Raw genomic sequence first — 13,844 nt, 5'->3', positions numbered from 1 at the left:
ATCTAGAAGTTCACCCCACCCGCAAAATTAAAATAAATTCAATGAAGTGTCATCATTTACTCACCCTCAAGTTATTCCAAACCAGTATTTTCTTTATTTTATAGAACAAAAAGATGTTTAGCAGAATGTCCAAGCTGCTTTTTCCACAAAATAAAAGCATTCAGTAACCCAGAGCCAAATAAATATCTCATACAAAAATAAAAACACTTTCATCATTAACTCACCTTTATTTCGTTCCAATCCTGTATGACCGTCTTCTGTGAAATATAAAAGACGATATTTTGAGAAATATTTGTCAACACAATGAAAGTCAGTGGGGTCTAAAATTTACAGGTTTGGAACAAGACGAGGATGCGTTAATGACAACTTTAACTGTGGAGTTAATATCCCTCAAAACAAAATGGCCATGAAGTACCAAATGTGTTTTCCATATAAAGGGTTGTGCAATAATCCAAAATAATTTGAAACCATGAGACAGATTTGTGATGAACAGACATCAATTTAGTTTATTGTGGAAAAAAAAAAGAAAAAAAAAAAAAAAGCCTATATTTAAAAGCAGCTATGATTTTCAGCTTAAACAGTTTCTCACAAAGCATGCTTAATTTTATTTCTATTTAGCTGTATTTTTTCCCCTCGTAATTTTAGTTTAAACTTTTTTTATTGTAAGATAAATAAAAATATTTGGTCTAAAGTAAAATCATTTGACTTAGATCAGAACTTCACACAAATCATTTGATTTAGATCGGGACTTCAAGTAACGCATTGCAAACCATTTGATTTGAATCATTCAACTCACGAAATAATTCACAAAGCCGTTTTGATCTAAATCAAATGATTTGCAAACCCACTCCAAACTTCTGATCTGAATCAAATGATTTGCGATCCATTCTCCAAAGTTACGATTTAAATCAAACGATTCACGAACCCACTCCGAAGTCCCGATCTGAATCAAATGATTTGCAATCCATGCTCCGAAGTTCTGGTCTAAACTAAAATAATTTGACTTAGATCAGAACTTCACACTTCACAAATCATTTGATTTAGATCGGGAATTCAAATCACGCATTGCAAATCATTTGATTTGAATCATTCAATTTGCAAAGTGATTCACAAGCCCGTTTCGCTCGGAATCAAATGGTTCACTATACGTGAAATTCCGATCCAAAATGAATTATTTGCAAACCCACTCCGAACTTCTGAATCAAATGATCTGCGATCCACACTCTGAAGTTCCAATCTAAATCAAACGATTCGTGAACCCACTTCGAAGTCCCAATCTGAATCAAATGATTTGCAATTCATGCTCTGAAGTTCTGGTCTAAAGTAAAATCATTTGACTTTGATCAGAACTTCACACATCACAAATCATTTGATTTAAATCGAGACTACAAATCACGCATTGCAAATCATTTGATTTAAATCATTCAATTTGCAAAACGATTGACAAACCTGAGTCGATCTGAATGAAATGCTTTGCGATCCACGCTCTAAAGTTCAGATTTAAAATCAATGATTTGCGAACCCTCTCCAAAGTCCCGATCTGAATCAAATGGTTCACAACACACATAAGTTCCGATCTATATCAAATGATTTGTGATCCACATTTTAAAATTCCGATCTAAAGCAAAATCATTTGACTTAGCTTGGAACTTCGCATATTCTGAATAATTTGATTTAGATTGGGACTTCAAATCACACATTGCAATAATATGATTTGATCCATTCATTCGAAATGATTCACAAACCAGTTTTGATCCAAATAAAATGAGTCGCAATATGTAAAGTCCCCATCTGAATCAAATGATCCACAATGCGTGAAGCTCTGGTCTAAACCAAATGATGCACGATATGCAATTTGAAGTCCCGATCCAAGTCAAATGATTCGTGAACACACTCCAAAGTCCCGATCTAAATCAAATGATTCACGATACACGATTTGAATTCTCAATTAGAAACAAATGATTTGCAATACACAATCCGTTTGGAGCGCTTCAAAACAGTGAATCATTTTGTGACGCATTGGTTTAACTGATCACTTCATGGTTTTTAAAATTGTTACAAGCGGTGGAAATTCAAAAATGAATGGATTTTACATTTAATCTAGCTTTTGCTAGCGAATGGCTTAAAATGGATGATTGAAATCACGAGTTTGAATCAATCGGAGCGGATTGATTTGGTTAATCTGTTCTTCTTTTCACATCATTGTCAGCACTACTACTGGCTTAGCTTGTGTCAAAAAGCCTAAGTGTCACAAAGCTATCAAATGGCTTCAAAAGACTTGAAATACAAAAGCACAACTCATATGGACTATTGTTTTTATGCTGTTTTTAAAGTTTGACATCACTTTAATTGCATGGAAAAGTTGCCAGACTTCTTTTTCCATAAAAGAAAATGTCATACAGGATTGGAACGCCATGAGAACCTATAGAATTACTAAAATGTACATTTTTGAATGAACTATTCTGAACCATTTCTTTAAATTCAAAAACAAAAACCACCAAAACCAATGCAGTGAGATGCCTGAGAATATCCATCTTGGTGGTACAGCCAAACTCATCTAAGAGGTTGACGTCAGTTTGTTTTGCTGAGCATGAAACAGTATTCATTATTTTGATGGACGCGGCAGGATGGTCGTCGAGTTTCTAAAAAAATGCAGCATACAGTCGATTTGATATGCCTGAGTAAGTCCAGAATAAATCTCAGCACTAGAAACACAAGTGATGGTGAAGACTTGGCTCGAGACGAGACTAACACACACCTGAGATGAGGACACACATGGATTAGACCGACATGACGTTCCTGCATAAGCGCAGGTAAATTACAGCCTTCAAACACCACACAGGAGGGTTTTCTGAGCACAGACCAAGTCTAGTTCTCGTCTAATCCGTTTCTCAGAACCAAGCTATAGAGTTTAAGACACTAGTCATAGGTCCTGTAAGTCACATTATTGCTTGTGAGGAGTGCATAAATCACAAGTCAAGACATCAGAAGTAAAACAAACCCAGTTAAAGGGGTTTTCAGAGTCGGTTTCTTGCAACAACTCCTGAAATGTTGTCATGTGGGTATCAATATATGGGCAAGTTGGATCAAAGCATCTTGAAAAAGACAATCTGCATCCTTCAACGTATTTGTTTAAAATTGTTCAAAAAAACAATGGTGCATAAACTGTTGCATTAAATAGTGTACTTAAAATTCAAATAGGAAAAAGAAAAAGAAAAAAAAAAAAAAAAAAAAAAAAAAAGGTTTTAATGTATTTACATAATTCATGTTTCAAGAGGAATTTCTATTACGACAGTTTTGGAGAACAAGGTTTCAGGTACATTATAAATCAGACAAAGTAACTTAAATAAACAAATGAAAACGATATTAAAAATTGTTTATTATGATATTTCTTCAACTGCAAATAAAATCAAAGTCCATCAAGTTAACCACCTTGCATTTACAACACTATCCTTAAAGATAAAACTCTGCCAACATGCACAGAAACTAAAAACAACTCAAAGCAAATTGTTTAAATTAAAATTTAAAAAAGGTGCCAGAAAACCTGATCACTGATTAAAATCATCTTAAGGCCAATATTTCATTTCAAGAGAGACTTATCTTGATAAATTACACAACAGCCTCTCCATATGGTTTCTCATGGTTAACATTGGTGTAAGTGAAACGAAACAGCATTTTGAAATGAACCCGAACAAATGAAAAAGTGTCGTCGTGGCCAGCGAGTGATTCCTATATTATATAGGGATACAAATGTCCTGACAGAAGCAACATGAAACACATTGTATGTTTTCTTTGTATCTATGAAATATCGGGTGTGCATGTCTGACGCAGAGCACAACTAAAAACGTTGCAAGCGGCACCGTTGTGGCCTGCCTGCTTACACGCACACACAAACACACACTCACGCACAGACAACGGCATTACTGGCTCCATATTTGGGCGTCTCTGACAATCCCATGATGCTGGTCACAGTTTGGCAGCCATGAAATTGATGTGAGGTTTGGTGAGAGGGAACAGCGGCAGACTCCTTTTGAATTCAGTCATATCCTGAACCAGTGATGGCTGAAACACAAAGTAACACAATGAATGATTGTTTTTTGAAGAAAAGGCAAGCAGTGCTTGGCCATGTAAAACTAAGGCTGGGCTGCACTAAGGTAGAGCTATGAGATAATGATGATATAATTTTCCTCGATAAAATAAGAGTTTGATAAATGTTTATGTGCCAAAAGCGGAACAAAACAGCGCTACTCATTTGAACAGAGCCACACAAACCACTAAAGAATACAGTGAAAAACAGACTCTCTGATTTCAATTAGTTTAAAAGAGAAAGGGGAAACAGGAGAAAAACTGTGTGCAACAATACAGTCAGAAGACTTTTCAATCTGCAAATCGCCATCATTTACCATGCATTTACTTTACTGACACTAACTGCACAATGGGGCTGTGGCAGAAATGTGGGATATTCATATCAAATGTTACTATATTCGACATTTTGGTATTTTGGTTTGACATTGATTGTGCCAAAGCATAATAGGCCAAAACACAACTTTAAAGACCTTTTATATTAGAATAAGAAGTTTAACAATATTTTTAAAAATACACACTTTTTTTTTTAACTTATTTTTTTTCATACCATCATGTGACCATGAGACAATCTGCTATCGCAATACCACGATAGCGATAATACCGTTACATCCCGTTTTTCGTACAAATACCTAAAAACCATATAGTTATATTTTTACGATGATATTGAGGTGCTATATACATGGCTGTTACTGTGGTTACCGTGATCTAAAACGCATGCTACTATGGAAGACCAACGGTTAATTGTAATAAAACTCAAGCAGTCAGAATTACTAAATTTTTAAAAAGGTTGTTATAATTTTTACTGACTTTACTGATATTTTTTGATAATGAACAAATGTACATCTGCATCCTAACTCAAGCTACTGTCAAATGTGCATTTCTTGGAACATGCAGAATCCAAGAAATTATTTTTTCTATTAAGATATCTATTTTAAGGAAAAGTGAATGGAAAATTGTAAATATTTCAAAAACATGAAGTGTTTGTCATGTTCTGACTATAAAGAGTAATTTAAAAACAATTAACGGTCTGGTTTCTACAACATACACTTAGGAGCAAAAAAAATCTGCCTTTAAGCTTGAAAGAAATTTTGGTAATTTCGTCCAGCCCTAGTGCAGAGTTCAAAAGTTTGGGGTCATGAAATGTGTTTTCAAAAGAAACTATACTCATTTATTTGATAAAAACACGGTAAAAACATGAGTATTGTGAAATTATAATTTAAAAATCATTTCGATATTAATAATTTAAAATGTACATTTTTTTCCCTGTGATGCAAAGCTAAAATATCAGCATCATTACTCCAGTCCTTAGTAAATCATATTAATATGCTAATTTGGTGCTCAAGAAATATTCGTATTAATTTTAAATACAGTTGCTAATATTTTTACAGAAACCGATACATTTTTCTACATTCTTTGATCAAATGTTGAACAACATTTATTAGAAGTATAAAAACAGAAGTTTCTGAAATGCCTTTACTGTCATTTTTTGATTAATGCTTCCTTACAAAATTAAAAAATTATTTTCCCCAAGCTTTGAATGGTAGAGTACAACATCATCTGATATTTGTCTTGCGCATTTTTGCCAATGCAAATAATCCACCATTGCATAAGCTGTAGATATACATCAATGCAGTACCTGAGGAAGTGAGGGAGCGGGAGCCAGATTGACATCATTTTGAGCAGGAAATTCTCCAACCAGTGGACCTGCAGTAAATATATGGTAAAAATAAATGAATCTGCCTTGCTACATCAGTCAGTCTAATCAAAACATCTCAACCTGATTGTGTCAGTACTCACAGGAGTCCATCTCTCTGGACAGCACATGCACAGACACTTTGTGTCTTCTGGGGGCATCAATGGCCAACAAGTCCTGGAGAAAACAGACGATGATTAAACCACAAGACAAGGAGGAATTGAATTTTTGGAGATCTGAAGATAAATTAGTGTTTGCAGGGGCTGTGCTTTATTAATAGTTAATTTAATTTAATTAATCGCTCAAACTATTTAACATGCACAACTAGGTTAATAATATTATATATTTTATATATTTTAATATAAATAATAAATCTCCCTCCAACTTTACAAGATATTTAAGTATGTAACTGACAGCAAATGCCTGAAATATATTTGCAAACACTGTTGAGACTGGCCCCGTTTTGCATGCCTTTGCATACTGAAATGTGACTGGTCTATTTATCAAGCATCTGCCTTTACAAGGCAAGGCTTTACAAGACGGTGTACATTGTATGCAGACTCTCAGCCATCTTGAAAAGACGTGCGAGAGTTATGAAAATGTCATTTACACCGAACCAAAGCCATAATCCTAACATTGTTATTTTGCTGCAAGCATGGAGATTTTCTTCTGTAAATGCAAATATAGTTATGATTAAGCTACAAGAAACAACACCTGTTTCAGTGTGTGACAATATAACCAGATCATTACCAACCCTGTAAAACTGCATAATGTGTTCCTTTGCCAGTGTCTTCAGGTAAGAAACTTCAATATTATCTAGAGCAGACAAGAAAACCAAAGTCAGTGATATTAAAACTTCATATGCTTGATGCTAACATTAATTTCAACAGCTGATTGGTGACTCTCACCCCTGTCAAAGTTGTACTGTTGGGAGATGATTTCTCCCCAGTACTTGGCGCATTCAGCCGCCAGCTTCTTGGGTTTGTCAAGACGGCGAATAGCCAGTGCCTGGATGTGTTTCTGAAACGCTTCCTCCCCCATCTCCTCCACGCTCTTCTCCATAGTCTTGAGGAAGGCTTCCACTCGAGACTCCAGGTAGTGAGGAGCTTTTTCAGACTGGATGATGAAACGCAGACCCTGCACTCCATTGGCCCTGCGAGGGCCGCTGAACACTATGTAACCTGGTTGAACAGAGAGAGAAAGAAACAAACAAAACATGATCTTAAGGAGCAACAGGAAGTCAAAGGAGAAGTCCACTTCCAAAACAAAGATTTACATATAAATGTACTCACCCCCTTGTCATCCAAGATGTTCATGTCTTTCTTTCTTCAGTCGTAAAGAAATTATGTTTTTTGAGAAAAACATTTCAGCATTTTTCTCCATATAATGCACTGACATGGTGCCCCGTTTTTGAACTTCCAAAATGCAGCTTAAATGTGGTTTCAAATGATCCCAGCCGAGAAAGAAGGGTCTTATCTAGCGAAACGAACAGTTATTTTCATTTAAAAAAAAAAAAAAAAAAAAAAAAAAAATATATATATATATATATATATATATATATATATATATATATATATATATAAAATTTAAATATTTTTTAAGCTCAAATGCTCGTCTTGCCTTTTTTTTTTTCCCTTAACTCTGTGTACTCTGACTCAAGACAGTCATGTCAAAAAATTGTATTTTTTTCCCTCAACTTTAAAAATTAACCTACGTCGCTGCAGAAGTACTGACCCAGTCTTTGCAAAGTGAACATGCAAAGAAGATCAAACACCCTTAACAAAAAACGGTAAAACTGATATAGGATGATTTTGAAGTTGAGGGAGAACATGAGATGGGAGTTTTTCAACATACCCTGACTGTCATGAACCGGAACAAAAACTGTCCAGGCAGAGTAAGACAAGAAGAGCGTTTAGCATTAAAAAGTATATAAATTGTATTATTTTTATTAAAATAACCAATCGTTACACTAGACAAGACCCTTCTTTCTCAGCTGGAATCATTTACAACTGCATTTGTGATCGTTCGAAGCAGCATTTAAACTGCATTTTGGAAGGTCAAAATCAGGCACCATATCAGTCCATTATATGGAGAAAAATTCCTCAAAAAACAATTTCTTTACAACTGAAGAAAGACAGACATGAACATGGATGACAAGGGGGTGAGTACATTATATGTGAATCTTTGTTTTGCAAGTGGACTTCTCCTTTAAATACTTTTGGGGTATATTTATACTGGTCCAGTCATAAAACTGATGGACAAAATTTGAATTTCCACACACAGCTAAAAGCATTTCTCTTGAGTGTTTGTGTTACCCAGCTGTTCTTTGGTGCGTAGCGTGTTGAAGCATGGCTCAGAGATGATTTGACAGAAGAGCTCCAGCAGCATGTTCTCGTGGGTGTTCTGCATGTCCGTCTGATAGTAAATCTCGATTCCACAGTTATTATGAACCTCGTTCCTCTGCTGGTAAACATACCAACCACCTGATAACCACAGAGAACTGGACTTAAACACAAGAACCGTGACAAACACACACAAAACACACACACAAATATCATAGACCTCAAATTACACACTACAGATTCAGGTTTAATACCAGTATTATTTTCTACGTTCCTATGAATAATTGAATAACGTACAATAAACTGTATTAAACCCCAATTTTGTCATTGCTTTGAAGCACACTAGCTTATAGATAACCTTAAGGCTAACATATTCATACTAAAAGCCAAAAAAAAAAAAAAAAAAGTTGCAAACTGGTATGAAAGTTTAGATTTTGTTTTAGATTGTGAAAAGTCTAAAGGAACTTCCAATATTAACTTTTATATTAGAGCCTGTATATTAACAAAATGGGTTAAAAATATCAGGCCAGCATTTATTTATTGTTTTAAGAAATTCAACCTTTTTTCAGCAAGGATGCATTCAATTTATTGAAATTTACATGGTCACAAAATATCTGTTTTAAATACAGTTTCCACAAAAATAAGCAGACCTAAGCAGAAGCATAACTAATTTCACCATTGACAAATGCTTCTTAAGCATCAAGCCATCATACTAGAATGATTTCTGAAGGATCATGTGACACTGAAGACTGAAATAATGATGCTAAAAATTCAGCTTTGTGACCGGAATAAACTACGTTACCATTTATTCAAAAACTAAACTGTAATTTTAAATTGTAATATTATTTTACAATATTACTGCTTGTACTGCATTTTTTTTATTAAATAAATGCAGTCATGGTAAACATTTTCAACTACACTAAAAAATTCCTACCAACCCCAAACATTTGAACAATAGTGTATATTATATATGTGAATACAGAGCTCAGAGCTGGAGAAAACCTGAAAGCAAGCATTTGTAAGACCACCTCAGATTTTGCATAGGAGTTTATGGTGCGAAGCACTTACCATCAGGTACCTGCACTTCCCTGTAGCGAATTAGCTGACTCGGTAGGAGGGGTTTAGTGTGAGCATGCTCAATGAGAGTGTCCTCCAACATTTGCATCATGCCCAGAGCAGACTGGAGGCAAACAGACAGACAGTTAGACTGAACTGCTCATATGACATAACATGATCTTGAAAGCAGGGTCAGAAATTAACTTTCCCCATTGAGGGGCAATATTTGCCCCCCGGAATAGATTTCGAGAGGGCATTTTTTACATTATTATTATTATTATTATTATTAGTATTAGTATTAGTATAAGTATATCACCATACTATGTTTTGGTTTCATTTTGGGCACGTTACATTTTGGCTTCATAGACATGTCAGTCCATGGGGTTAGCCTAGTCTAGCACAAGTTACGCAAAAAAAAAAAACTCAAGTTATAATCACTGAAGCTACAAAATTAATCTTTTATTTATATCATTTTTGCAGAGTGTTGTCTATGATGAGGGTTTTTTTTTGGAATTTGTGAGTGCGCAAATCAACAATGCTCCAGTGTCTAAGCAGCTCTGATTGGCCAATGCATTCCTAAGTTCAACAGAAACACATTTGATTGGTTATAAGGCTCAATGCTGCACAAAGCGGTGCATAAAAGCAATTTGATGCAGTGCAAGTGAATCTAAATGTAATTTCACAAATTGATACTTTTCATTTATTTTCACATTTTATTTTAAAATTTGCGACAGCCACAATCGTTTCATTTTTGTTTATTTATGCAGAGGCATTTTTTAGCCCATTTCTATTTAATTTATGGGTCATTTTAGATTATTTTCATGGCATTTTTGTCACAAGCCCTTGTTAATTTCCAACCCTGTTTGAAAGTAAAATTTAGCTAATTTACAAATGTACAAAAGAACAAAGCAACTCAAAAATGTGCCAAACACGTCTCATATGGTTCATAGTTTCAGCCTGTCTGGAGACAGACCTCTTACTCCCCACCTGCCTCTTCTGTACGTCAAAGGAAAAATGCCTTTCATACAAACCTGTTTGGTGATGTTGCCATGCAGCAGGGCTTCAATGTGTAACCGTGACAACAGCTGCGGTATGAACGCCTTCAGACGAGGTAACGTCACATCTGAGAAACAAAGTCACAGCATGAACACACATGCAGGAGACCACTGCACTCACTTTCACAGAACAACGAAAGATCATCATACCATCCAGAGCGTCTCTGAGCTCATCTTTAGTCCAGGCCACCTCTGTCATAAGCAGCCGCAGGTAATACATGGCGTGCTGGTGAGGCTGCTCAGCGCGGAAGTTATTCAGAGACCTCATGTACTGGAAATCACATAGAAGTTTCATTTAGACCAGATTTACAAAGCACTTTTTTAATTCAAGGACGCAGATCAGAAAACGCCCAACGCTCAGACAAATCCAGAGATATTTCTGCAAATGATCCATCAAATTTGTCAGCTGAAAAATCATTCAGTGTTTCATCTGTGGAAACGCAGCTTGTAATTTCAATTTAAGCTCAAGACAGCCATTTAATGTCCAAAGCTCATTAGTTATCTAGAAAATGTAACTCGAGAAAAGCAGTTTATTGGATATTCATTATATTTAGACTTAATCTGTTAGTGATGTCTTCGTTATTTAATGTACGTGTAATAAACGGTGGCTGTAATAACTTTCATGTCCGCTTTAAATGTTTATATAACAACAAATTGGAGTAGAAACTATTTTATTAAGAGGTTTCTTAAACGTTTTTGAGGGTTTATTATTAAATTGATTGGTTATTAAATAAACTTTCATTTCCACCTAAATAAAGTTTTTTTTAGATTAGGTGTAAAAACAGTGAAATGTGTTAAGGAGTGGAAAACACAAACCAGCCATAAATTACAAGTAAGCTACTGTGGAAATCTACAGATTTCTGAGAGCATAGATTTGCAGCAATAATTTTGTCATCGGTTATTGTAAAAGCATCTAAAAGAGTGTTTTTTTTTGTTTGCGTGTCTCACCGCTTCCTTAATGATGTCGAAACGCTTCTCATCGATCTCAAACGTGGCCATTTTCTCAATGATCTTCTTCAGCAGGATGTGTTGTTTGTCATTATAACCCTTGACTGACAGCTGACACAGACACATTAAATATTTATGAGAATGAGTGCTAAGAACAAAAACAGCTCAAGCATTGACTTCCATCTGTCATTGCCTTGCTTTTGTGAAATGTGACATTTAGAAAACACTCTACAAGACAAACACAAAGCTTGGCACCAATGCGTGAGCTACTGCAAAATAGACAAACATATAAAGTTACAATTTTTAGAGGTTACATCTTCAGACAACTATCAATGCAGTGCATTTAGATTGTGATTAATGTGTGTGCAAACAGTAAGGAGTAAGTGAATCACACAGCGAGTGAGGTTATGAGCAGCCCAGCTTTGCCACGCCATCCCAACATCAGGCGAGCCTGTTTATACCCGCTGTTAACATCCATTTCAGCTGATCCCAACCAATGAAAGGGAAGTCATTTTAAGCAAATTGGGAATATACAGCTGAAGCAATTAAAAGTCAAGCCACCCATTAAGGCAAGATGCTAGAAGTACTGGTACATTTTGTGATTTTGAGACGTTTTGCTTCCATAATATCTCTTCTTTCAGACTAATGGAAAGAAAATACCCAAAATGCACAGTGTTTGTTAGACTTTTCTCTTTGAGTCTTTAGATTTCAGTTAAAATGCACTACCAGTCAGAAGTTTTTGGACAGTAAGATGTTTTTTTTTTGTTTTGTTTTTAAGAAGTCTGTTTTGCTCACAAAGCCTGCATTGATTTGGACAAATTTGGTAAATTTTGGAATTATTTTTACCATTTAAAATAACTTTATTTGAAAACATTTTAAAATGTAGTTTATTCCTGTTATCAAAGCTACATTTTTAACATCCTTATTCCAGTTTTCAGTGTCACATGATCCTTAAGAAATAGTAATATGCTGAAACATTATTATTATTATTATTATTATTTATTATTATTATTATTATTATTATTATTATTATAATACAGTTTAGTACATTTTTTGAATAGAAAGATCCAAAGATCAGCATTTATCTAAAAAATAAAAAGCTTTTGTAACATTATACACTATACCATTCAAAAGCTTGGAGTCAATTTTTTTTGGTAAAGAAATTATAGAAATTAATACTTTCATTTAGCAAGGATGCTTTAAATTGATCAAAAGTGATGATAAAGACATTTATAATGTTACAAAAGATTCCCATTTCAGATAAATGATGTTCATCTGAACTTCAAAAAAAAAAAAAAAAAAAAAAAAAAAACAACAACACACAAAACACTACTCCACTGTTTTCAGTATAATAATAATAATAATAATAATAATAATAATAATAATAATAATAATAATAATAATAATAATAATAATAGTTTTTTTGAGTAGGAAATCAAAATATTTTAATTAATTAATTTGAATGGAATAATGATACTAAAAATTCAGCTTTGGGAAAAAAAAAAAAAAAAAAAAAAAAAAAAAAAAAAAAAAAAAAAGTCAACACACATAAGTTATATTTTAATATACCTTCAAATTGAAAAGTTATTTTAAACCGTAACAAAATTCTCAATTTTACCGTTTTGCTGTACTCTGGACCAAATAAGAAAAATAGAAGAGACTTCTTTAAAAACATTAAAAATCTTACCATCCAAAAACTTTTGACTGGTAGTCTATGCATCTTTAAAGGCCTTTAAAATGGATTTTTTCTACCAAGCCAAAAATCTTCACTTCAGTAGCACTTGTGTACAAAATATTTGTCCCCTTATTTTGAATGCTTTTACCTTTTCACCTGAACCTTAATTTACATATTTAAACATAACATTCAGAAAACTTGTAACACAAAACAACTGTCTTACATGTACTGTGATTAATCAGCAGAAGTATGCAAATATCTATTAGTTAAAATTTTACCCATTCACCTGTGGTGTCTCACCTTAAGAAACCAAAAATATAACTACACTATAAGAGACTAACAAAACAACTATACTAAACTAATATCATAACAAAATGTTTAAATGTATCTGTTCAAGTTTAGTGCAGTCACCCTAATTGAAAACCACAAATGGGATTCCTCTGAACAGCAGTGAACACCTCGACTAGTCTGGATGGAAGTCTTAAAAAGATGCAGAGTTAGTCGATTAGATGGACAGTGCAATAACTCCACCATTACAAATCAACTTTACACTCAAATATTCCTTTGAAGAAGCCAAACATGCCACCATTAACCACTGCTTTAAGATACAGCCCAAAAGATGTAGAAAACGGGACACCATTTTATTTTCTCCGTTGACCTTCAGCACAAGATAAGGGTTGTCGGGTTTAAACGAATGATTGGTCACAGAAAAACGTGGAAATTTGATGTTACTGACATTTAAATATGTCTAGACATACCCATTTCAATATGCAAGCAACAACAAAAAAAAAAAAAAAAAAAAAAAAAAAAAAAAAAAAAAAAAGAAAAGAAAGGTACAGCAAAGGGAATGAACGCAAACTTTAGTCTGTTCTTTCCACAAATCATTCTAATGTATACAAGAGAAGTGAAATACAACACCACAAGTCAGATGGACTACATAAGGTATAGGTACTTAAGGTTTTTTCTGTACTTTTGGGCATGCATCTTAA

The 13,844-nt window shown here is 34.1% G+C and overlaps 1 protein-coding gene across 3 annotated transcripts in view; it reads right to left on the bottom strand.

Annotated features, from left to right (window-relative positions):
• Window positions 1-517: 517 nt before the first annotated feature.
• ide (insulin-degrading enzyme) overlaps window positions 518-13,844 on the bottom strand; it is a 29,576-nt gene continuing 16,249 nt past the window's right edge. For all 3 annotated transcript variants that reach the window (XM_051125590.1, XM_051125589.1, XM_051125592.1), the window contains 10 exons: window positions 11,181-11,291; window positions 10,383-10,503; window positions 10,209-10,300; window positions 9,190-9,301; window positions 8,095-8,262; window positions 6,688-6,960; window positions 6,534-6,595; window positions 5,884-5,956; window positions 5,723-5,790; window positions 518-4,062 (listed from right to left, as the gene is read on the bottom strand). In XM_051125590.1, the coding sequence (XP_050981547.1) occupies window positions 3,967-4,062; window positions 5,723-5,790; window positions 5,884-5,956; window positions 6,534-6,595; window positions 6,688-6,960; window positions 8,095-8,262; window positions 9,190-9,301; window positions 10,209-10,300; window positions 10,383-10,503; window positions 11,181-11,291 (1,176 nt within the window). In that variant the 3' untranslated portion in view covers window positions 518-3,966. The remainder of the gene's footprint in view (window positions 4,063-5,722; window positions 5,791-5,883; window positions 5,957-6,533; window positions 6,596-6,687; window positions 6,961-8,094; window positions 8,263-9,189; window positions 9,302-10,208; window positions 10,301-10,382; window positions 10,504-11,180; window positions 11,292-13,844) is intronic.

This window comes from Labeo rohita, chromosome 13 (assembly GCF_022985175.1).
Source record: "Labeo rohita strain BAU-BD-2019 chromosome 13, IGBB_LRoh.1.0, whole genome shotgun sequence".
Taxonomy (NCBI): Eukaryota; Metazoa; Chordata; class Actinopteri; order Cypriniformes; family Cyprinidae; genus Labeo; species Labeo rohita.
Note: the sequence above shows the minus strand (reverse complement) of the source record. Positions and strands in the feature narration are given on the sequence as shown.